The sequence below is a fragment of the Salvelinus sp. IW2-2015 genome, linkage group LG6.2 (genome assembly GCF_002910315.2).
Source record: "Salvelinus sp. IW2-2015 linkage group LG6.2, ASM291031v2, whole genome shotgun sequence".
Taxonomy (NCBI): Eukaryota; Metazoa; Chordata; class Actinopteri; order Salmoniformes; family Salmonidae; genus Salvelinus; species Salvelinus sp. IW2-2015.
In genome coordinates this window covers 1,288,509-1,312,582 of record NC_036846.1, presented here as the reverse complement: position 1 = coordinate 1,312,582, position 24,074 = coordinate 1,288,509, and the positions used below count along the sequence as shown (strand labels likewise).

General features: G+C 43.1%; 1 protein-coding gene and 1 pseudogene across 4 annotated transcripts; one reads left to right on the top strand and one right to left on the bottom strand.

Moving 5' to 3' along the window:
• Window positions 1-8,648, top strand: LOC111965485 (sushi repeat-containing protein SRPX2-like; annotated as a pseudogene).
• Window positions 8,649-8,957: 309 nt separating this feature from the next.
• On the bottom strand, window positions 8,958-23,882 carry LOC111965638 (synaptotagmin-like protein 4). 4 transcript variants are annotated; one of them, XM_023989800.2, is made up of 18 exons: window positions 23,728-23,882; window positions 17,491-17,596; window positions 16,818-16,996; window positions 16,326-16,541; window positions 15,838-15,947; window positions 15,426-15,543; window positions 15,144-15,293; window positions 14,936-15,041; window positions 14,639-14,744; window positions 14,400-14,497; window positions 14,168-14,257; window positions 13,586-13,764; window positions 11,711-11,813; window positions 11,202-11,363; window positions 10,941-11,043; window positions 10,706-10,832; window positions 10,326-10,534; window positions 8,958-9,772 (listed from the first exon to the last, which is right to left on the bottom strand). In XM_023989800.2, the coding sequence occupies exons 3-18, from the start codon at window positions 16,934-16,936 to the stop codon at window positions 9,630-9,632; spliced, it is 2,139 nt and encodes a 712-aa protein (XP_023845568.1). In that variant the 5' UTR covers window positions 16,937-16,996; window positions 17,491-17,596; window positions 23,728-23,882; the 3' UTR covers window positions 8,958-9,629. The 4 variants fall into 4 exon arrangements, with proteins under 4 accessions (XP_023845568.1, XP_023845567.1, XP_023845570.1 ...); XM_023989799.2 differs by having other exon boundaries at window positions 16,818-16,993; XM_023989802.2 differs by lacking the exon at window positions 17,491-17,596.
• Between the last annotated feature and the right edge of the window lie 192 nt (window positions 23,883-24,074).

The following is a 24,074-nucleotide window of genomic DNA, read 5'->3' as shown; positions in this document are numbered from 1 at the left end:
ATGGACTTGGCCCGCCCGTTCCCAGACCTGAATCCAATTGAGCACATCTGGGACATCATGTCTCGCTCCATCCACCAAAGCACGTTGCAACCACAGACTGTCCAGGAGTTGGTGGAATGCTTTAGTCCAGGTCTGGGAGGAGATCCCTCAGGAGGACCATCCGCCACCTTCAATCAAGACATGCCCAGGCGTTGTAGGGAGGTCATACAGGCCGTGGAGGCCACACACACTACTGAGCCTCATTTTGACTTGTTTTAAGGACATTACAATCAAAGTTGGATCAGCCTGTAGTGTGGTTTTCCACTTTAATTTTGAGTGTGACTCCAAATCCAGACCTCAATGGGTTTGATAAATTTGATTTCCATTGATAATTTTTGTGTGATTTAGTTGTCAGCACATTCAACTATGTAAAGAAAAAAGTTATTTAATAAGAATAGTTCATTCATTCAGATCTAGGATGTGTTTTTTAGGTTCCTTTATTTTTCTTGAGCAGTGTTATATTATATATAATACACACAAACATAGGCTATGGGTCGTTCACATACATACAAACATACCCTCACTCACAATGAATAGCCAACGTGTACTTTACACATTTCATTACATTTTTTAAATATATATTGCTCTTCCAGTACAATTTGCAATGCCGAAAGACCTCGTTACGCCAGCGTTCACTATATGGGTTGGTCGAACAACAAAGAACCATTGGATATTGCGTTTACCTCTGCTCATTGGCTATCTACCCAGCTAGATTTCAAAGACGATCAGTGGTCATAAAATACAGTCAATCAACGAGACAGTGGTCATATAATTGGTGCACAATGAGCTCGTCACTTGTTGTCTTCCAATTTTGCGGTCAATCCGTCCCGCAAAATGACCAATCATACAAACCAAACGGTTTTGTTAAAAACAAACAGTTGATTGCAAGGAAACCAAACATGACTAGATGAAGTCAGGTATTAGTCTGTGTATTTATGTCGGATGTTTCGTCGAAAATTGAATGACACGAAATTCAACGAGATAAGCGTTCACAAAATGTTTCGTGTTACGCTTCGAACACACCGACTGCGTCATTGCGTTTCGATACACAGAAGTACATTCATTTCCAATGGAACGCTGCGTTTGCCTTGCAGCATTGCGTTGCAGAGGCAGTTGCAGTGCGTTCCGTGTGGTGCATACGTTCGATTTGACCAGCTGTCAGAGCAGCTCACGGATCACTGCACCTGTAATAGCCCATCTGTAAACACCCATTCCAACTACCTCATTCCCAATTTATCTGTATTTATGTTAGTTGTAGTCTTGCAGTCGTTTGCGACCTTTCCAGTATCTTCTACTTGCACATTCATCTTCTGCACATCTATCATTCCAGTGTTTAATTGCTATATTGTAATTACTTCGCCACCATGGCCTATTTATTGCCTCCCTTATCTTACCTCATTTGCACTCACTGTATATAGACTTTTTGTCTTCTTTTTTTCTACTGTATTATTGACTGTATGTTTTGTTTATTCCATGTGTAACTCTGTGTTGTTGTATGTGTCGAACCGCTATGCTTTATCTTGGCCAGGTCGCAGTTGCAAATGAGAACTTGTTCTCAACTAGCCTACCTGGTTAAATAAAGGTGAAATAAAAAAATACCTCAATCACCGCAGTAGATAGAAGTAGCCGAGGTGGGATCTTTAGAGGGACCTGAAGGAATTACAAAGAGAGCAGGGAGTATTTCCTGAACAGAAACTCAACCACTCTTCTAACATWATTTTTCAGTTAAAAAAGAGAGAGCAAAGAAGCCCAAATATCCCATCTATGCATTTTTCTTCGAAAGCCAAGTTAAGAAAAAGTTTTGTAGGTGAATACAAGTCATCACTGTAGTAAGCCTACAGTCACCTGTGTTTTCTATCTAGCCGTCCTCTGATGTTGAGCATGTCACCCCTTCTCAGACCTGTGTAATTACAACTTCAATCACAGACAAATGGTTGTGTGCACGGACCAGCTGTGCCAAGGCCCTCATTTGGCCCCTACAAGACAGTGATTTGAGTCACCTCAGATCCACCCAAACTCATGCCTGCTGCCAGTTGATTACAAAGCAAAACCACAAAGCGAAAATCTAGTCGCTAATGGATTGATTCTGGCTATGTCTCACCATTGCTATTAGTCACATGTTCTCCTGTAATTTAACACTTTTCCAACTGAAATACAAAGAATGCTGATCTGGAATGAACTTTCTAAACCTCAACATGAGAATATATCCATTGAAACGAGTGCAGTATGGCTGCTGTGAATAGTTGGCTTGTGAAATCCACCCTCTCCAGAATGACTCATTTCTCCTAGTTGGATGTTCTCCCTGCAGTGGTCATTGCATGTCTTTCTGGTAAAGTAACTGCCTCACTGAGAGCAGTGGGAAGTGTTCCTGGCTGGTCTCACTGTGATGCATGCTGTGTCTGTCTGCTTTACAACCTGCAGGCGGCCATAGCAGCTGCCTGCATTAGTGTAATAATGTAAAAGAGATATTTGAATATTAATACCACTTGCATGACTACTATGAGACATGGTACAAATTATTTCAATCGCTGCTGAAATGTAAAACTATCTTGAATGCCGAAGAGTCTGTTTATCCTCACTTGGATTTGCAAACATGAGGGAGACTTGGGTGCTAGGAATCTGAGGGCATGTTTATGTGTTATTCAGAGTCAGACTAGAAATAAGGCATTTGATGAAAGGTGTTTGTAAGAAAACATCATTGTACATTTAGCAGCCTATTGCAAATGCCCAAATTACCATCATTAGAAACGTTGTTGAGATTTGTCACCATGAGTTGAATTTCCATTGGTCTAAATTACACATTGGCTAGCCCCTGTCTACTATTAAGCTAGTATCTGGACCACTTTGTTGTTACAAGTACTCAGAGCAGAGACCAGGGGGGGGAAATCTAATCTGGCAGCCCTCTTTCTAAACAGAAGAGTCCCTTTTAAATATCCTTCAAGAGATTGGGTTTATGAAATAAGATAGACCACAAGTGAGGGGAAAGAATGAGTGTGGTAAGGGAGACTTAATGTATGGAAAGTTAGATTCAGCTCCTTGGTTTAAAGCTACAGTGAAAACGATGAGGCGAAAAGACTAACTAGTTACAGTAATACGCTCAAAATGGAGGAGAGGACCTCTGCTTTCCAACATTATCTTGTTCATGTGTCATGATCCCAGTGCACATTCAGTGCAATATGTGCCCAGTTAAGTCCTTTTCCTACTTTCTTTTTTTTAAAGGCCCTGAGTTTTCTTTAGAAAAAACCTTCATAGGAGTAATATACACAGAGTATACAAAACCCCGCAGGACCCTGCTCTTCCCATGACAGACTGACCAGGTGTATCCAGGTGCAAGCTACGATCCCTTATTCATGTCTCTTGTTAAATCCACTTCAGTCAGTGTAGATGAAGGGGAGGGGACAAGTTAAAGAAAGATTTTTAAGCCTTGAGACAATTGAGACATGGATTGTGTATGTGTGCCATTCAGAGGGTGAATGGGCGAGACATAAAATTTGAAACGGGTTTGGTAGTAGGTGCCAAGCGCACCATTTTGAATCAAGAACTGCAACACTGCTGGTTTTTTCACACTCTACAGTTTTCCGTGTGTATCAAGAATGGTCCACCACCCAAAGGACATCCAGCCAACTTGACACAACTATGGAAAGCATTGGAGTCAACATGGGCCATCATCCCTGTGGAATGCTTTCGACACCTTGTAGAGTCCGTGCCCCGATGAACTGAGGCTGTTCTGAGGGGAGAGGGGGGGTTATGCCACTCAATATTAGGAAGGTCTTCCTAATGTTTGCTATATTCAGTGTCTATCTTGTTGACTATGGTGACTCCACAGAGGTTCGTTGCAACGTGCTGCACCTGATCTGGCATGGCACGTACCACTGCACCCAGGGTTATGTGGTGGACTCCAGCTGTGACTACATCTGTGAGCCGGGGTACCGGATCGAGGGGGACCACTATCGTACCTGTCTGGATGGGGGGTCCTGGAGTGGGGCAGAGCCCATCTGTGCAGGTATAGCTCATATGTTTAGTCAGCACATCGAAGTATACTGACATGATTCATGAATGCTTTTTCACTGTGGTGTGAAACCCAGGTGGTGTTTGGTTTGATATGCTTGGAGGCAAGTGAATGGTCAGAGTCAGTGGTAATTAAGTCAGCATATTTTTTTATTTTTTTCATGAATTAATGAGATGCATGCACCCTGTAAGCACAGCAAAACAAAAAAAAAACATTTGGAATCCAAGCTAATTGTTTTTCCAGTGCCGTTTTGTTTCTGACTTCTATAAGCCCTGGCAGCTCCCATGGGCATGTCTCCCACCCACATAAACACAACACAGATACTCATCTAGTACCGCTCTTTCCACGTTTCATTTCCTTTTTCTGTCTTTGTCTCAAAACCAAGACCAATAGATATTTCTTATCTTCAAAGTTCCCCTCCCTCAAAAGATGAATTGATTCAATTGACCCAGACCAACAGAGGATGTTAACATTTAACTCAGATATTTTTCTATTCTCTATTCTTTTTATTCACTGGTTTACCAACCTGTGGTGTTTCAGATCATGATCCTCCCCAAATAAAGTGTCCCCTGTCCCAAGTGAAGGTCGCTGAGCCTGGGAAACTAACAGCCAGAGTGTCCTGGGACCCCCCTGTTGCCTCGGATACAGCTGATAAAACACTAGAGTATGACAGTCCTTTTTAACAATAAAAAAAAAGATTCCCTCCTTCTTCCCCTGTGCTTTATCAGGAGGTGAATCACGTGGTGTTCTTTGTCTGTTTGCAGTGTAACACTGATAGGCCAGGGGCCAGATACCAACTTTAAAGAGGGGATGAACATTATCCGGTACACAGCACATGACCAAGCCAGAAACAGGGCTGCCTGCAAGTTCATTGTTTGTGTGGAGGGTAAAGCACCAAAGTGACCTGACATTCAGACACAATGACCTGACATTTGGACTAGAGTAAAGCCCAGACTTACTGTACAAACAAACAGTGCATTCGGAAAGTGTTCAGACCCCTTGACTTTTTCCACATTTTGTTATGTTACAGCCTTGGTCTGAAATGGATTAAATTGTTATTTTTTTGTCAATCTACACACTATAATGACAAAGCAAAAACTGTTTAGAAATTTTTGCAAATGTTTTCAAAAACGGAAACACCTTATTTACATAAGTATTCAGACCCTTTACTCAGTACTTTGTTGAAGCACCTTTTGCAGCAATTACAGCCTCGAGTCTTCTTGGGTATGACACTACAAGCTTGGCACACCTGGATTTTGGGAGTTTCTCCCATTCTTCTCTGCAGATCCTCTCAAGCTCTGTCAGGTTGGATGGGGACTGTCGCTGCACAGCTATTTTCAGGTCTCTCCAGAGATGTTCGATCGGGTTCAAGTCCGGGCTCTGGCTAGGCCACTCAAGGACATTGAGACTTGTCCTGAAGCTACTCCTGCGTTGTCTTAGTTGTGTGCTTAGGGTCATTGTCCTGTTAGAAGGTGAACCTTCGCCCCAGGTTGAGGTCCTGAGCGCTCTGGAGCAGGTTTTCCTCGAAGATCTCTCTGTACTTTGCTCTGTTCATCTTTCCCTCGATCCTGACTAGTCTCCCAGTCCCTGCCACTGAAAAACATAGATTATTTAGGTTTAGGAAAGTATTTTAAAAAAAGAGGTTTGGAGAGAAATTGCCACATTCTTCAACCCATGGTAATCTTCAAATTAGTTGATTCAGCTATTTCAGCCACACATGTTGCTGACAGGTGTATAAAATCGAGCACACAGCCATGCAATAGACAAACATTGGCATCAGAATGGCCTTACTGAAGAGCTCAGTGACTTTCAACGTGGCACCGTCATAGGATGCCTCCTTTCCAACAAGTCAGTTCATCAAATTTCTGCCCTGCTAGAGTTGCCCCGGTCAACTGTAAGTGCTGTTATTGTGAAGTGGAAACGTCTAGGAGCAACAACGGCTCAGCCGCAAAGTGGTAGGGCACACAAGCTCACAGAACGGGGCCGCTGAAGCATATAGCGCGTAAAAATCGACTGTCCTCGGTTGCAACACCACTACCAAACTGCCTCTAGAAGCAACGTCAGCACAATAACTGTTTGTGAGCTTCATGAAATGGGTTTTCATGGCCGAGCAGCCTAATGCCAAGCGTCGGCTAGAGTGGTGTAAAGCTTGCTGCCATTGGACTCTGGAGCAGTGGAAACGCGTTCTCTGGACTGATGAATCACGATTCACCGTCTGGCAGTCCGACGGACGAATCTGGGTTTGGCGGATGCCAGGAGAACGCTACCTGCCCGACTGCATAGTGCCAACTGTAAAGTTTGGTGGAGGAATAATGGTCTGGGGCTGTTTTTCATGGTTCGGGCTAAGCCCCTTAGTTTCAGTGAGGGGAAATCTTAACGCTGTGCTTCCAACTTTGTGGCAACAGTTTGGGGAAGGCCCTTTCCTGTTTCAGCATGACAATGCCCCCGTGCACAAAGCAAGGTTCATACGGAAATGGTTTGTTGAGATTGGTGTGGAAGAACTTGACTGGCTTGCACACAGCCCTGACCTCAACCCCAATGAACACATTTGGGATGTATTTTAACGGCGACTGCAAACCAGGCCTATTTGCCCAACATCAGTGCCCGACCTCACTAATGCTCTTGTGGCTGAATGGAAGCAAGTCCCCGCAGCAATGTTCCAACATCTAGTGGAAAGCCTTCCCAGAAGAGTGGAGGTTCTTATAGCAGCAAAGGGGGGACCAACTCCATATTTAATGCCCATGATTTTGGAATGAGATATTCGACGAGCAGGTGACCACAAACTTTTGGTCATTTAGTGTAGGTCAAGATCAGAATACGGTGTATCTGTAGACACACCTCCGCCACACCTTCATTTATTCCATCTCCACCCCGGAAACAAATAGTGGGTGAATAGCATGCTATTGTCATGCTTAAGTTCAAGGTCATAATACTCGTAGGTAGAAAAGTGCATAAAAAGGGAATTCCCCTATAGCGTCTCAGAGTAGGAGTGCTGATCAAGGATCATGTCCCTATGTCCATATCATCTTAAATCCTAAACTGATCCTATATCAGCAATTGCTTTGGGAACAATAGAGATCTTGGGCCTCCCGGGTGGCGCAGTGGTCTAGGGCACTGCATCGCAGCGCTAGCTGTGCCACCAGAGACTCTGGGTTCACGCCCAGGCTCTGTCGCAGCCGGCCGCGACCGGGAGGTCCGTGGGGCGACGCACAATTGGCCTAGCGTCGTCTGGGTTAGGGAGGGTTTGGCTGGTAGGGATATCCTTGTCTCATCGCGCACCAGCAACTCCTGTGGCGGGCCGGGCGCAGTGCGCGCTAACCAAGGTCGCCAGGTGCACGGTGTTTCCTCCGACACATTGGTGCGGCTGGCTTCCGGGTTGGATGCGCGCTGTGTTAAGAAGCAGTGCGGTTGGGTTGTGTTTCGGAGGACGCATGACTTTCGACCTTTGTCTCTCCCGAGCCCGTACGGGAGTTGTAGCGATGAGACAAGATAGTAACTATTAACAATTGGATACCACGAAAAAGGGGGTAAAATAAAAAACACAATAGAGATCCTTCTCTCTGTCTCTCCCCAGTCAGGTGTCCAGTCCTCAAGCCCACTCTCCATGGTTACCTCACCTGTGATTCTGACGGGAACAACAACTGGAACTGGACCAGTTCTACGAGAAGAGGAGGCTTCTGATTGTGTCGGCACCTAACGTAGCCCATGGAGACTACAAGCTCCAGAACCTTATGGTACAGGTGAGTCCGAGACACCAGGATGTTTTGGGTATTATCTGCAAGTCAGGGAATTTCTGCTCTCAACAATGGTAGTTACTACAGGACTTAATAAAAGCTGTTTAGGGAATGAAATATGAGCACCTTGTTTGTATGAATTGTGACCATGCTTGGGGTGTTTTCATGCCTAGAAAGCAGATTGTGGTCTGGACTTAAGACGAGTGACAGTGATTGAGCTGCAAGGGTCCCCTCCTCGAGAAGTGGGCCGCATCACCTGGACACAGGTGTCACCTGGACACAGGTCATTGAGGGTCTGAGGTAAGGTGACTTCACATAATCAAATTGTATTGGTCACATACATGGTTAGCAGATGTTATTGCGAATGTAGTGAAATGCTTGTGCTTCTAGTTCCGACAGTGCAGCAATATCTAACAATTTCACAACAACTACCTAATACACACAAATCTAAGTAAAGGGATGGAATAAGAATATGTACATATAAATATATGGATGGGCCATGACCGACCAGCATAGACGGTATAAAATACAGTATATACATCTGGGATGAGTAGTGCAAGATATGTAAACATCATTAATAAAGTGACTATTGATCCATTTGTTAGTGTCCAATCGTTTTGGCTGCACTGCATCTTCAGGCAATGTAATACACCATCACTGACTTGACACGAAATGGTCATCTCGTACTGTGGTACAGGCAGGCTTTCCAGATCTCCAGATCCTACTTCAACATGGTGCTGCTGGACAAGGATGATTTGGACCACGAGAGATTCCTCACACCCACCACATCCGATGAGCTCTTCTCATACATCGACAATAACCTTTTGGACGAAGAAGGTTGGAGTTACAGAGACCTCTGTGACTAAGACTTAAGAGTGCCCCCTGGTGGCTTGGGGAGGTCAGACACTTTTACAAAGATATCAGCTCAGAGGAAGGCTGGCCCAGAATAGAGAGAGAAACAAGAAAACAGATAACAGCTCTGGTAGTCAAATGTTTCCACTGGCTGATAGATGAAGAGATCTCAGCCGTTTTTCAGGTCTAAAAGTATAGAGATTGTTGGTGTATTGTTAGAGGATGAAACGTAGGCGCCTTTTTACTTCACCTTCCATACTGCACAGACAGGTATAACAAACGTGGATGATTACAGGTTTAGTCACTTCATATATATATTTATTTATTTATTTATTTATTTATTTATTTATTAGGTGAATTAAATATTTGATACAGCCATAGGACTCAAATAAAAGAGCATAAAAGTTGAGAAATAAAATTAGTCTCCTTCACTTTGTGCAACTGGTAATATTTACATACATATTTAAATCACAGGCACAGTAGTTTTTCAATTACCATGAATCATAACCCAAGGTGACATGGACCAAAACTGGTTCAATGCCTTAAGAGTGGAACAGAGATTCTGCCTGAAATTGAAACACCAGCAACCCCCATGAAGCACCACAGTTAATTGAGTGGTTTGCTGAACATGGATAGAATTCAGCTTCAATAAATACATGATAAAATGTAAATTAAACAGGAGTTGTTCAATTTGATCAAAACTTTGGTTAGTGTCGATTGATCTCAAAAAGTATTTGTATAGTTAGACAACCTTACATTTAAAAATATGAAATGATACCTCTTCTATCAAAAACCTGAAGCCATCAGGTGAATTTACACTATGCTTTCAAATCACTTGTTTTAGGCCAATGTGTCGTAATGGTGCCTGAGGTTAGACACAGCTGTATATATGACAGTCTCTTTTTTTTTGTTACAGAATGATGGTGATAAAAAGTTGAGGGATTGCCCTGTGTCCATAGCTCTTCTTTCAGGTTACGAGGTAGAGTGTGGCGTCTTCACTTGCTCTTGCCCATAGAGGAGCGTAATGGAAGAGTGCCCTCTGCACACGAGTCAGGGTATTGCATCATCTTCTGCCACAGAGTCACCTCCTCCCCTGTAGAATCCGCCTCCACTTCCTCCTTCTCAACCTCCAGTGTGGCTGAAAAGAAGGGCACCAGAAACACAGTGAACTAAAGTAGGTCTGTCCTGTCCTGACCTCGTCCCCAGGCTATTGCACAAAGCGCATATCAGCCTGGGATAATGATTCAAAGTTGGCGTTAGTGGGTGTGACCATTAGGTGTTGTGGGATTGTTTGGTAGATTAAGCCGATGAAGCCAATGCTATTTGCACCGTGAGTTTCTCCCKGTCTTTCTGTATTGGCTAACAAAAGCTMAAGTTTGACGCTTTGGTCCACCAGACTTCACACATTTGGACAGAAATGTCAGGGAATGAGATTTATTTTAACAATAGGCCTAYTGCTCTTAGTAATTTGAACTGAGGTAGCTTCACCTTACTACCAACTTTAACATTGGCAAAATAGGTGACCTGCAACGGAATAGTAAATCAAACACGTAAAACAGTAGAGCAATACTGCCAATGGATATAAACTGATACTTCCCCGCCATAAATCAACAAGGTGTTGTGTGTCATTAATTGTGGCTTTGCTGAGTCGAAACCCCACCCAGGAAGATAAAAAGGTGTTGTGTCATTACCTGTGCCTGTGCTGAGTCGAACCCCACCCAGGAAGTCATTACTGGACATGGCCTCCCGGTCCCACACTGTCAGCTCTAGCCACATCTCACTTAGCTGGTCTAGGGTCAGGTCTTTGTACACAAATGTGTGGTCGTAGTGGGGGTTCAGAGTTTTCTTCACCACCGGAGTCTTCCTCTTAGTGGACTTGGCCTTCGATGGCAACAAGTACCTAGGTTTAAAAGCATGAGTGAGAAGGATTACATTTTGATGAAGGCTAGGTGGCTGAAAAATGTTCTTAAAATGAGCGGGAGTTGCACAATCTCAAGTGAGGATGATGAAACAAAATTCATCTCTGTTAGAGTGAACGTAGAGAATTAGTGACATCATGCCTCCAGCTAACCCTTTCACAAAGGAATCCGACGTGTCCCCTGCTTTCATTGCCGTCAGGTTCTTGGCCTCTTTGATCAAGACGTGCAACTCCCCTCCCTGCTCCGTCTTTGTCTTCTTGCCTAGAGAGAGTCTCTTGCCTAGGGGAGATAGTGGTGTCAGACAGCCACTGGTAGGGATTGGTCTGACACAGATAGTGCTGACTGAGCTTTTCTGTTCGTTTGTTCTGTCGACACGGACACTCCTACCTTTGGTCTTTTCAGTGGGTGAATTCTTGGTCGAGACGTATTTCAGGGAAATCAACAGTTCTCCTTTGTACTGAGAGAAGGCAGAGGACTGCAGTGGTGAYGCCTATAGAGGATAATAGTCGGTAAAACCACTAGACCACAGGGGTGTACTGTATATTAGAAATAMATTTAGTGATTGATGTGTAGGGCCTGCAATGTTTTCTGACCATGTGACCTGACCAGGAACAACTGAGCCCTAGTGATGAGACTATTCAGGCTTACTTTTCCCACGAACGCCACACACTCCTCGTGGCCTGCGTCGAGGTTCCTGCAGTCCAGAGGCACCTCCACCTCTCCAAGGAGGGCATTACGGCCCAAGCGGGCATGGTGCCAGACGGAGAGCTGGAGGGAACGATTGAGCACCTGGGAGCGACTGATGGAAAACTGAATGAGGAGAAGAGATGAAGTGAGAGAGTGACACCCTGCTCTCACTGATCCGTCAACGACATCTTAGTAAAGTTTTCCACCCAACCTCTCTGGCCTTTGCATCAGAGTTACTTGTTCACTATACTCCGAGTTAAAAAAGGGCAGCAACAAAATCAATATTTGTTTGTCTTTCACTAACGGCGATTAACTCTCCTTATCTTGAATGCCAATATCAATCTTACTGCCTACTGAAGAAGGCGGCATTATCAACTTAACAACCGGCCATTGAGTAATAAGGGATGTGTACAGGGTTAAAGTTCATCAGTGTTCATCTAATTCTACTGCAGTTCCAGAGAGGCCATCACCTTTAGGGTCTCATTGTAAGTGGGGTCCACTGTGTTATGTTTAATGCTGGTTTTTCTCTTGCCAATGCGAGACTTGTCAGGGAGAAGGTAGCACTTGACATACCTGCAGGACAAAAAAACATGAATATTTTCCTACATGTTAAAKAGTTCAAATGAAGCCATATTCCGTCTGGTCCTGCAACACCAAGAAACTATACTGAACAAAAATATAAAACGCAACATGTCAAGTGTTTGTCCCATGTTTCATGAGCTGAAATAAAAGATCCCATAAATTGTCCATATGCCCCAAAAAATGTATTTATCAAATTTTGTGCACAAATTGGTTTACATCCGTGATAGTGAACATTTATCCTTTGCCAAGATAATCAATCCACCTGACAGGTGTGGCATATCAAGAAGCTGATTAAACAGTATGATCATTACACAGGTGCACCTTGTGCTGGAGACAATAAAAGGCCACTCTAAAATGTGCAGGTGTCACACGACACAATGCCACAGACGTCTCAAGTTAAGGGAGCGTGCGATTGGCATGCTGACTGCAGAAATGTCCACCAGAGCTGTTGCCAGAGAATTGAATGTTCATTTCTCTACCATAAGCCTCATCCAACGTCGTTTTAGAGAATTTGTGTGTATGGCGTCGTGTGGGCGAGAGGTTTGCTGATGTCAACGTTGTGAACAGAGTGCCCCATGGTGGCTGTGAGGTTGTGGTATGGGCAGGCATAAGCTATGGACAAGGAACACAATTGCATTTTATTGATGGCAATTTTAATGCACAGGAATACCGTGACGAGTACCTGAGGCCCATTGTGAGGCCCATTTCTTTTAAGGTATCTGTGACCAACAGATGCATATCTGTATTCCCAGTCATGTGAGCTCCRTAGACTAGGGCCTAATGAATTTATTTMAACTGACTGATTTTCTCATATGAACTTTAACTGAGTAAAATCTTTGAAATTGTTGCRTTTATATTTTTGTTCTGTTATTTAAGTTCAAATATAAAGTGCCTACATTTCCAAACTACAAATGTATAATTATTTTTCTTCCGTTAAATGTAACCTTTACAATTCTTCCTTTTGGAACTCTGATAATGACCCCTGGGCACATCAAACATTTTGTAAACAGGACAGGGTCTTATCTAAGATTATCTACGTCAGGRATCATCAACTAGATTCAGTTGCGGGACAATTTGTTCTTRAGTGGATGGTCGGAGGGYCGGAACATAATTACAAATAATTTGTARAYGGCAAACTGACCGCAAAAAGCCCAAACAGATATGTTTGACTAAWAATCTATTCAAACCTTGCTTACGATCACATGGTTCTCTCTATTATGCATGGGAATACTTGAACCGATTTCTTCAATTAAAATCACTTGGAGATGATTTCCTGATGTTTTTWGTGTTATGTTCAACAWTAAAATAAATAAATAAAATAAGTATATAAAAGTTGCTCAGAAAATTGGGGGGGGCCAAATAAAACCAAACCAAATTCGGCCTGCGGGCCGCAAGTTGGGAAACCTGATCTACATGATGTCATACAGTAACAACACTGAAGTGTGTGTCTAGAGTGAACAACAGGATTACTGGGAATCAATCTCTACAACGCATCTCATCTACTGTCATCATAAAAACATGACGAGACTTATTGCAAMCTACGGTAGAATAGTGTTGGTCTCACTTGAAGGAGTGGGGGATACTATCACTGTTGGCAATGACATGATGGAATGCATCTGAATAGTGTAAAGGCATCCACCATGACTTTCATCCACCCAGTGTTTTCAGATGTGGGGATATGAAGGAGAGGAAACATTATTGAGATGCACCCATCATTTCCTACTGAGACAACTATTAAACCCTAGTCCTGAGGGGACACTCACGGGTTTGAGCGCTGGCGTCTGGCGTCCCCGTGGGCCAGCGAGTGACACTCCTTGACGAGGACGGCCAGGCTCTGGGTGGTGTCATCGTAGCTGATAGAGAACACGATGTCCCCGCTCACCTCCACGCTGTCATAATCTCCTGCCTCACTGTAAATACTCATCAGACTGCCCAGTGTGCTCTGTGGTGGACACACACAGACAGACTTCTGTTAGTAGTTGGTTTAAATGCATTCATATTGACTACAATTCTAGAACTTGGAATTCAAAATGAGCAAAAATTGTGACCAGAAAGGTAAATGTAGCATATTCAATCAAGTAACATAAACTTCCTGGAAAGCACACAAAGGAGGCCTGTGACCATGAAAATCAGGTCAGTCAAATTTGCATGCCCTGAAGCAAATTTGAGCGTGAGCTTTTGTTGCCATGGTAACTTAATTAGGCAGCAGCTCACAACACAAACCAGGATATCCTGAATTGTCTCAAAGTTCTGGTTCAATAAATATCTTGAGGAACTCTAAAGATAGCATCACACACTAACTAGAACCTTTGAAAATAGGATAAGTGAGAATCGCATGCATTTACCTTGGAGCCGCGAAGATTTGAGGTACTTGAGCACACCTTCTTTCTATGGATGCTAACCAAGTTATCAATGTCTTCATCCTCCTCATCATCCTGCAAGCACAGCAAACAATTTAAAATCATGAAAAAGACAACGCAACTGCATCTTTCACCAATACTAGCACTATAAGGAAGTATTTTGTAGTATAGTGAAGCCTTATGCATTAGTCTGTAATGAGGAAGAGGTACTGCTCACTGGCACATTGAGCCCAGGCACCGACTTGCTCCGGTCACCCATAAAGCCCTCTGATGCTTCAGCCCCCTCCTCACGCAGGTCCAGCACAGATGTGAATTCTGAGTGAAACCCATGGAGACGCATTAAAATGGAGCATGTCTTTGTTAACTCGAGCAGGCCGGATGCCCTTAAAACAAACAATATTTGAGTAGAGTTTGGGAGTCAGGGCTACTGAGGCGACAGACACACAAGAGTCTCACCRGAGGGTTTCTGAACTCGTCTGACGCTCTTCTTGAACAGGCCGCCATCTTCAAATGCAACAGACCCCGTGCAGGGACTAACACTACGACTATTTACTACGGAGGACTATGGAAAGGGACAAGAGTTACAGTCAGGTGTGACAGYATAATATGTATTGGCTGGAGACATGAGGACTAATACAGGGTTAGGGTCAATTCCATTATTTTTCATGTGGACTTTTCACTTGCCGACTTGACTGACTGCACAGAAATGGAATTGACCCCAACACCCGATTGATAGGTAAACAGTCTCCTTACCGTGTCTGCATCTGAGGTGGAGCTGTGGCTACTGACGAGGTCTGCTTTGACTAGAACATTCATACTGGACCCTGTTGGACTAGACTGACCTGTGCTCTCCTCCTTCCTGGATCATAAACACCATTCATAATGAGCAGACATCCCAAAAGCAGTTTTGTTAGCATGCAGCGCTAATGCAATAGGCCTACTTGTTTGGATGTAGACTTACCTTGGCAAGAGAGGAGTCCCAAGAGAGGACTCAGTCTCTGTCATGACACTGTTCAGGCTGGCTTTCTCTGCAGGCTCATTGTCCCTGTGCTGCTGTTGCTCCTGCTGCTCCTTGACTCCCACGGATTCTTCGGAGACTTCGTCTAGCAGACTGAGAAGGTCGAAATAACAGTGTCAAAATGTTATATATTGAATTTAAACTCCATCCACATATTACAGTAACTGCATCACACTATTGATTTTAAAGCCTGTGTTGTCCCCCCCAGATAAAAATAGGACTCACTCCTTGTTGGAGGCTGCTAGGTCCCTCAGTCTGGGTCGGGGAACAGGGGAGGCGGGCTGGCTGGGGTTCAACTCTGTACTCTTCAACAGGAGCGCTCCCATGTTCTCCCTCTTCCTCACTAAAACAGAACACCAAGCTTCAGCATGACAGGCGACTGGTAATATGCTGACAGTGGCTTCATTCAGATAGGGATTTCATTACTGGGAAGTGCCATTCAAAAAGTACATGAACAAAAGCTATGCAGTAACGGAGCTTCTTACGTATCAATATTGAAATTGAGYGGAGAAAATAGGACAAATTGCTATGCTGCCACGTCACCGACAATGACATTCCACTCTGCAYCAGCAGTGAGTCGTTTATGGTTTCCAATTGAATAGAGCGTTGCCCACAACTTGGTGGTTCYTGGACTCACATGGGGGCCTCTTTTTGAGGGAAGTCCTCACTATGTCGTGTCCAGGGGTGGTGAAGAAGCGGTTGACTCGCTGGTCATAGAACCAGTCTCCAGTGCACTTCTTTAGATCACTGGAGAAAATAACACCACACATTACCACCACGTTAAAACATCATCAAATATATGGACCRCAACCCTAAGGGTGACATGCTGACAGTGCAAAAACACTGCACTGTTGTAAAAAATATATATTTTAAAAAGACACAGAAAGATATATATTTTTTTACATKAGTTTAGAATGCAACAGATATGCATAGCATACATCGCGGACCAACGAAATGTAAACCCGCTGAAAGTATTATCGTCTCCTCGTGGGCGTTGTACAGTGAGAGTCTTTGACGTTAATAAAAACATCACGCTTTGCATATAGATTCAGCAAACACAGGGATCATCGCCATTTAGATGCTAAAGGACAGGGTGGGGTGATGTACAGAGRAATTGACTCTTACGCCTCTTTAGCACACACACTGCACACCCAGGATCCATTGGGGCACACTGCGCGGCAGTTGTGGCACACTTGGTGTTTACATGCCCTACACTGGCTGGAGCCGGCAGATAGTGGACCAAGTAGTTCCTGGCAGCGGCCGCAGCTGCGCTCACTGTACTTCTCACTGCTACGCTTGGCGCCCTTCCTCTTAATGTCCAGCAGCTCCGTCTTCAGCTTCCTAAAACAACAGGGGGGGGGGGGACATTGGTTAGACCCTTGCCTATTGGTGTCTGYGTTGACATCTTTGCCTAACTGGATGTTGAAAGTCTATTGACTTCCTCCATCTGCACTCATGAAATACTGAGTTGATGAGGTGAATGCTAAATTCCCACCAGCATGCACTGTATCGCTTTCACCGGTCCTGTCTTTTTAGATCAGATTAAGGAAATGAGACAAGGGCAGGAGGAAGCCACTTTAGGACTATTGAGATGCAGCTCGGGAGGGGAGTTCTCACCGGACACGGTGCTCCTCAGCCTGCCTCAGTTCCTCGTCCCTCCGCAGCACCTCCAGGATCAGCTCCCGCTCCGAGTCAGTCAGGAAGGCCACATTAATCATGTCTGCAGCTTGTGGCATTGCACCTCCGTCCCAGGCTAACCCCTTGGGGATTGTCACCCTAGGCCAGACAGGCTCCTGCTAGCCAAAGAAGAGAACAAGGCTGAGTTCAGAAGGCACAAAATGGGAACATGTTTTATCTATCTATAACTTGTCCTTCGTGGTTTCTGCCTGAAAATGCCTTTCTCCTGCTTTACCAAGCACCATAGCTTACATTTGAAATCGCTCATGATATCACAGTGAAAACCAGTGTGAAAGTTCTAATCTCAAACATCAGCAGCATTGAAGATGGAGTAAAGCTGATCGGAGGCTAAGGCTCCTTTACCCCCAGCTAATGTCCATTTAATAGAGGACCCACTTTCAGTACATGAGCAACGACCTCATATACAGTACAGGCTACTCAGAAAGAGCACAGCATTACAGTGGACCACTGCAGGAGAGAGTGCGCGTTTAAACAATGGGAGGGCTTGATGTGAGGGGAAAGGACAGAGACAGGTAGAGAGCGGTAGACAGTGCAGGACTAGCAGACATACAGACAGACAAAGGGGACTGTTAGTGGATTGTGTTACCCTTACCTCCTCCACTAGTGAGCCTCCATGCAGAGAGGCTGCTGCTGCCACAGTGTCAGAAGCCTCTCACTCTGCCTTGCTGGAGCTGGCTGGGTAATTTAGGGAGGTGGAGCTGGCAAGCATGGACAGACCCAGACAACAGACAACCTAGCTTAGAGTCAACACCCTGAGATGGCCCTGCTGCAGACAAACCAGATTGAAGGTGGACTAGCAGAACATTTACATGACAGACTGACCAGGTAAATCCAGGTGAAAGCTRTGATCCCTTATTGATGTAACCTGTTAAATCCCCCTTTTTTTTTTAAATCAGTAGATAAAAGGGGAGACAGGTTAAATAAGGACTTTTAAGCTTTGAGACATGAGGGTGAATGGGCGAGACAAARGATTTAATTGCCTTTGAACGGGGTATAGTAGTAGGTGCCAGACGAACTGGCGAACACAGAACTGCAACACTGCTGGGTTTTTCATGCTCAACAGTTTCCCTTGTGTCTCAAGAATGGCCCACCACCCAAAGGACATGCATTCAACTTGACACAACTGTGGCAAGCATTGGAGGAATGCCATCACATTTTATAGTCCATGACCTGAAGATTTGAGGCTGTTCTGAGGGCAAATGGGGRTGCAACTCAATATTAGGAAGGTGTTCCTAATGTTTTGTACACTGTGTAAATCTCACCAGGATGTACAGTACTGTGTCATTTCAACTGGAGTAAACACCAAACTACAACACCTTTAACAAACTAAGCCTATAACGTTGTACTGTATATGCTTACATCATGTAGAAAATCCTTTGCAGGGAAAGAAAACAGCCCTGCCTAAGTAGATCTTGAGCTTTGAGTCAGGTACACAAACAGAAATTAACATTTGTTGACATATAGATAGTGATTTTATTTCAGCATGTCATCCTATAGTAAATTATAACAGGAAGACATGGGAAAATAGTCTCTACCTAATCTTACTTTGACAGACGCTGGCACGCATATAGAATAGATAGATGATGACAAATAGGATCCARGATCCTTGAGGTTTTAAACCCCTCTGACAGGGTGAAAGTTTGCTTGAGGGAATTTGAACAGGAAAGCTAAAAACAACACGAGCGCAGCATATCGCAGGGTTCCCACCCTCTAAGGACATAGAGCGGCGGGTGGAGTGCACTGGTTAAACCATTTGTTTAATCCTGACATCAAGCCTGTCATCGGCCATGTTCCAGTTATGAGCTTCAATCTCTAGGTGAATCCAGAACCTCAGAAGACATTGAATAGTCAAGTTGACAGTTTAAAAAAAAAAAGGCACTTCCATTTTTTGACAACTTTGAATTTACTGTGAACACACTATATTTTGAAGGAAAGGCAATGTTTTTATCTGCTCAGGAACAGTTTCAGTGTGAGCCAGAACATTCGAGAAATAGTGTACAAAAGTATTGTTTGCTTCATCATGACCACATGGTATGGAAACCCGAGTGCCAAGAAGAGGACACAACTGTCCAGGGCAGCAAATATGGACAGCAAGATAGTTAGCAAACCTCAAAAAGAAGTTCAATAACATATACAGTGCCTTCAGAAAGTATTCATACTCCTTGACTTATTCCACATTTAGAGCCTGAATTCAAAATGGATTAAATATATTCATTCTCACCAATACCACATAACGACAAAGTGAAAACATGTTTTTAGATATTGTTGCTAATTTATTGAGAATGAAATACAGAAATATCTCATTTACATTAGTATTCACACTAGGGCTGACCCCAATTTACTGGTCGATAGGCTGGTTGGTCGACCAAGATTTTACACACACACAAACACACCCAGTCAAAAGTTTGGACACACCTACTCATTCAAAGGTTTTTCTTTACTTTTACTATTTTCTACATTGTAGAATAATAGTGTAGACATCAAACTATGAAAAAACACACATGGAATCATGTAGTAAACAAAAAAGGGTTTTGATATATTTTATAATTTTTCAAAGTAGCCACCCCTTGCCTTGATGACAGCTTTGCACACTCTTGGCATTCTCTCAACTAGCGTCACCTGGAAGGCTTTTCCAATTGTCTTGAGGGAATTCCCACATATGCTGAGCRCTTGTTGGCTGCTTTTCCTTCACTCTGCAGTCCAACTCATCCCAAACCATCTCAATTGGGTTGAGGTCGCGTGATTGTGGAGGCCAGGTCATCTGATGCAGCACTCCATCACTCTCCTTGGTCAAATAGCCCTTACACAGCCTGGAGGTGTGTRTGTGTTGGGTCATTGTCCTGTTGAAAAACAAAAGATAGTCCCACTAAGCGCAAACCAGATGGGATGGCATATCGCTGCAGAATGCTGTGGTAGCCATGCTGGTTAATTGTGCCTTGAACTCTAAATAAATCACAGACAGTGTCGCCAGCAAAGCACCCCCACAACATCACACCTCCTCCTCCATGCTTCACGGTGGAAACCACACATGCGGAGATCATCCGTTCACCTACTCTGCGTCTCACAAAGACACGGTGGTTGGAACCAAAAATCTAACATTTGGACTCAGACCAAAGGACAGATTTCCACCGGTCTAATGTCCATTGCTCGTGTTTCTTGGCCCAAGCAAGTCTGTTCTTATTATTGGTATCCTTTAGTAATGGTTTCTTTGCAGCAATCTGACCACGAAGGCCTGATTCACGCAGTCTCCTCTGAACAGTTGATGTTGAGATGTGTCTGTTACTTGAACTCTGAAGCATTTATTTGGGCTGCAATCTGAGGGGCAGTTAACGCTAATGCACTTATCCTCTGCAGCAGAGGTAACTCTGGGTCTTCCTTTCCTGTGGCGGTCCTCATGAGAACGAGTTTCTTCATAGCGCTTGATGGTTTTTGCAACTGCACTTGAAGAAGCTTTCAAAGTTCTTGAAATGTTCTGTATTGACTGAGCTTCATGTCTTAAAGTTATGATGGACTGTCGTTTCTCTTTGCTTATTTGAGTTGTTCTTGCCATAATATGGACTTGGTCTTTTACCAAATAGGACTATCTTCTGTACACCACCCCTACCTTGTCACAACACAACTGATTGRCTCAAACGCATTAAGGAAATAAATTCCACAAATGAACTTAACAAGGCACACCTGTTCATTGAAATGCATTCCAGGTGACTACCTCACGAAGGTGGTTGAGAGAATGGCAAGAGTGTGCAAAGCTGTCATCAAGGCAAAGGGTGGCTATTTGAAGAATCTCAAATATAAAATATATTTTGATTTGTTTAACACTTTTTGGTTACTACATGATTCCATATGTGTAATTTCATAGTTTTCATATCTTCACTATTATTCTACATTGGAGAAAATAGAAAACCGCTTGGCATTCAGGCCAAAGCATTCAATCTTGGTTTCATCAGACCACAGAATCTTGTTTCTCATGATCTGAGAGTCCTTTAGGTGCCTTTTGGCAAACTCCAAGCGGGCTGTCATGTAACTTTTTCCTGAGGAGTGGCTTCCATCTGGCCACTCAACCATAAAGGCCTGATTGATGGAGAGCTGCAGAGATGATTGTCCTTCTGGAATGTTCTCCTATCTCAACAGATAAATTCTGGAGCTCTTTCAGAGGGACCATCGGGTTCTCGGTCACCTCCCTGACCAAGGCCCTTCTCCCCCGATTGCTCAGTTTGGCTTGGCGGCAGGCTTTAAAAAGAGTCTTGGTGATTCCAAACTTCTTCCATTTAAGTATTATGGAGGCTATTTTGTTCTTGGGGACCTTCAATGCTGCAAAAAATGTTTGGTACCCTTCCCCAGATTTGTGCCTCGACACAATCCTTTCTCTGAGCTCTACGGACAATTCCTTTGACCTCATGGCTTGGTTTTTGCTCTGACATGCCCTGTCAACTGTGGGAGGTGTCTGTCAAGGTGTGTGCCTTTCCAAATCATGTGGTAAATTCAATTGATTGGACAAGAGGACTCAAATTAACTTGTAGAAACATCTCAAAGATGATCAATGGAAACATCCAAAGCAAAGCTGGAATGACTTCAGAACATATAAGTCCTTGAGTGGCCCATCCAAATCCCAGACTTGAATCCCATTGAAAATCTGTGGAAAGACTTGAAGATTGCTGTTCACCGTCTTAAACTCTGAAGCATTTATTTCCATCTAGCCTTTATTTTTTATTTTTTTTATTTAACTAGGCAAGTCAGTTAAGAACAAATTATTATTTACAATGACAGCCTACAGATTAACAGAGCTTGAGAAAATCTGCAAGGAAGAATGGGAAGAAAAAAAAAAACTATTCCAAATGTGCAAAGCTGATACAGACAACTCAAAGCTGCAATTGGCTCTAAAGGTGCTTCTACAAAGTATTGATTCGAGTGAACATTTCATTTTCAATAAATGTGCAAACATTTCTAAAAACATGTTTTCACTTTGTCATTATGGAGTATTGTGTGTAGCTGGGTGAGTAGAAAAAATGATTTAATCCATTTTGAATTCATGCTGTAAACACAGTAAAATGTGGAATAAGTCAAGGGGTATGAATACTTTCTGAAGGCACTACAAGTGCTGAGCACTCAGAGCAAAGCACTGACTATAGCTAATGACCCCTCCCATCCACTATTTCCAGTTTGAAAAGCTCCCCTCAGAGAGGAGATATCTAAGAATATCTATAAAAAGTCATTTGTCCCAAGTTGTTGATAATGGTCTCAGATCCTGATGTACGTACATATGAATTATTCAATCATGGAGATGATCAGGTGCCCTTCAGTCTTAATGATGATGTATTTTTTACTAGGAATTCTTGATGTTGATTGTGGCTTTTAGACCAATGATGATGTAATGTATAGCCGTCTAACGGGAAACTGCACTTGCACTTTAGTAGTTTGTATAGTTTATTTATTTTGAGGATGATGGAGTCCTGATGGCTTTTAATGTCTGTTTTTATGTTGTGAAGCCAAAGACACATTTMCACATTGGGTGAACAATAAAGTTTTTCTGATTCTAATAATGTTGAGTGAGTTTAAGCAGGAAAAAAACCTTGATTTAAATTACTTAGCCCTCATTAGCACAGTGTTTGTGTGCTATGCTGTGTCACTCATGCAGAACTTTGGAGGAAAACTTTTTCCTCATTGTTTTAACGCTTGAGGCCACTTGACTCACATTTGAGAAGTGTACAATGCCTTGTAGGGCAGCTCAGCAGGCAGCTGCCTACTTCAAGGGAATGCGTGTGTCACAGAGACAAAGATGACAGTGCCCTGGGATATTTCTAGAGTCAATAGACACTAAGAAGGATATCTACAGAAAGAGGGAGGACAAATTGTACGAATACCAATGTTAGTAAACATTTGGTGAATACAGGAAAGAAAACTCCACGTAAAGTGCTTTTCCAGGGCATCTTAGGCTGTGTTTGACAAATCAGATTCTTTGCCAAAATATCAGAATTGGGCTGCCTGTGTAAACACAGTCTCATTGTGGGTATAGGCTATAATAAAAGGAAAGTTAATTCCAATTTAACAATGCATGAGAATAGCATAGTTTAATGTGCAGTTTTCTTGACAGTAACTCAATAAGGAATGTAAGTCTAACAGCAAATGTAGGACTATTTCAAAGTATGTAATTTACCTCATTTGCCAAAAGGACTTAACAAAAAATGCAGTAGGCTACATTTGATTGTTTTGTTGTATTTTTTCTAACAGCCAAAATGTAAATCAAACAAATCTATTGTAGGCCTAGAGACAATGCATGATGTGGCTGGATTTAAGATTGTGTTGGCAACACATCCAGTTAATCGGACATTATTGAAAAAGCGCAGTTGTTTATCAACACACATGATCTGCTGAATAAGACAACACTACATAAGAAATGCATCTGAATGAGCGAGCGCAAATATTGTTCATAGAAGATTTGTCAGTCTCAAAAAATGTATTTCAACACCTGTCCAGAGGGAGTTTTAATTCCATTGAGAAAATCGTAAACTTCACTTCGATTGTGATTCAAATCAATTCACCATACAACTTTCTTTCGTTCCCAAATCTTGGAAGGGAGGATATGAAAAATAATAAAATGGAATAATACACTWTTTAGAGCAGACTGGTAGCGGGCAAAACAAGTGCATGGGTATATCGTTTGTTCGCAACGTTAATGAATCGAGGATAGTAAATCATTCCTAAGGGAGGTTTCCCATATCAGGAAAAGGTATTCAACAATTTACTGTCGTGTAAAACATGTTTTGATTGCAACTGTAATTCAATAAAACAGTTTAAATGAATATTATAGATCACAACAAACTCAACTTACCTCTCTACCCTTTGCTGCAATGTGTCAGCGTGACTCCCACAGTCTACCTTCCAGTCTCTTTCCTGCACTCTGAAACTGTTGACTTTCCGCGTTGGTTATAATCATCACATCCCGGAAGATATGGAAACTTTGTGACAGCGGTGGGGCGACAAATAGCTACAGACGTTTTCCGCAGCAGGTGCATTTCCTCTGCTCTATTTCCCTACTTTTCTGAGAAAAAAGCAGAAGCAGTGCTAATTAATTCAATACCAATAGTTTCCACAAGTAAATAACCAAACCCCGTACAAATAATTTAGTAAAATTACATAATAATGTGGAGCATTATTCTATTATGGAAATAATGCAAG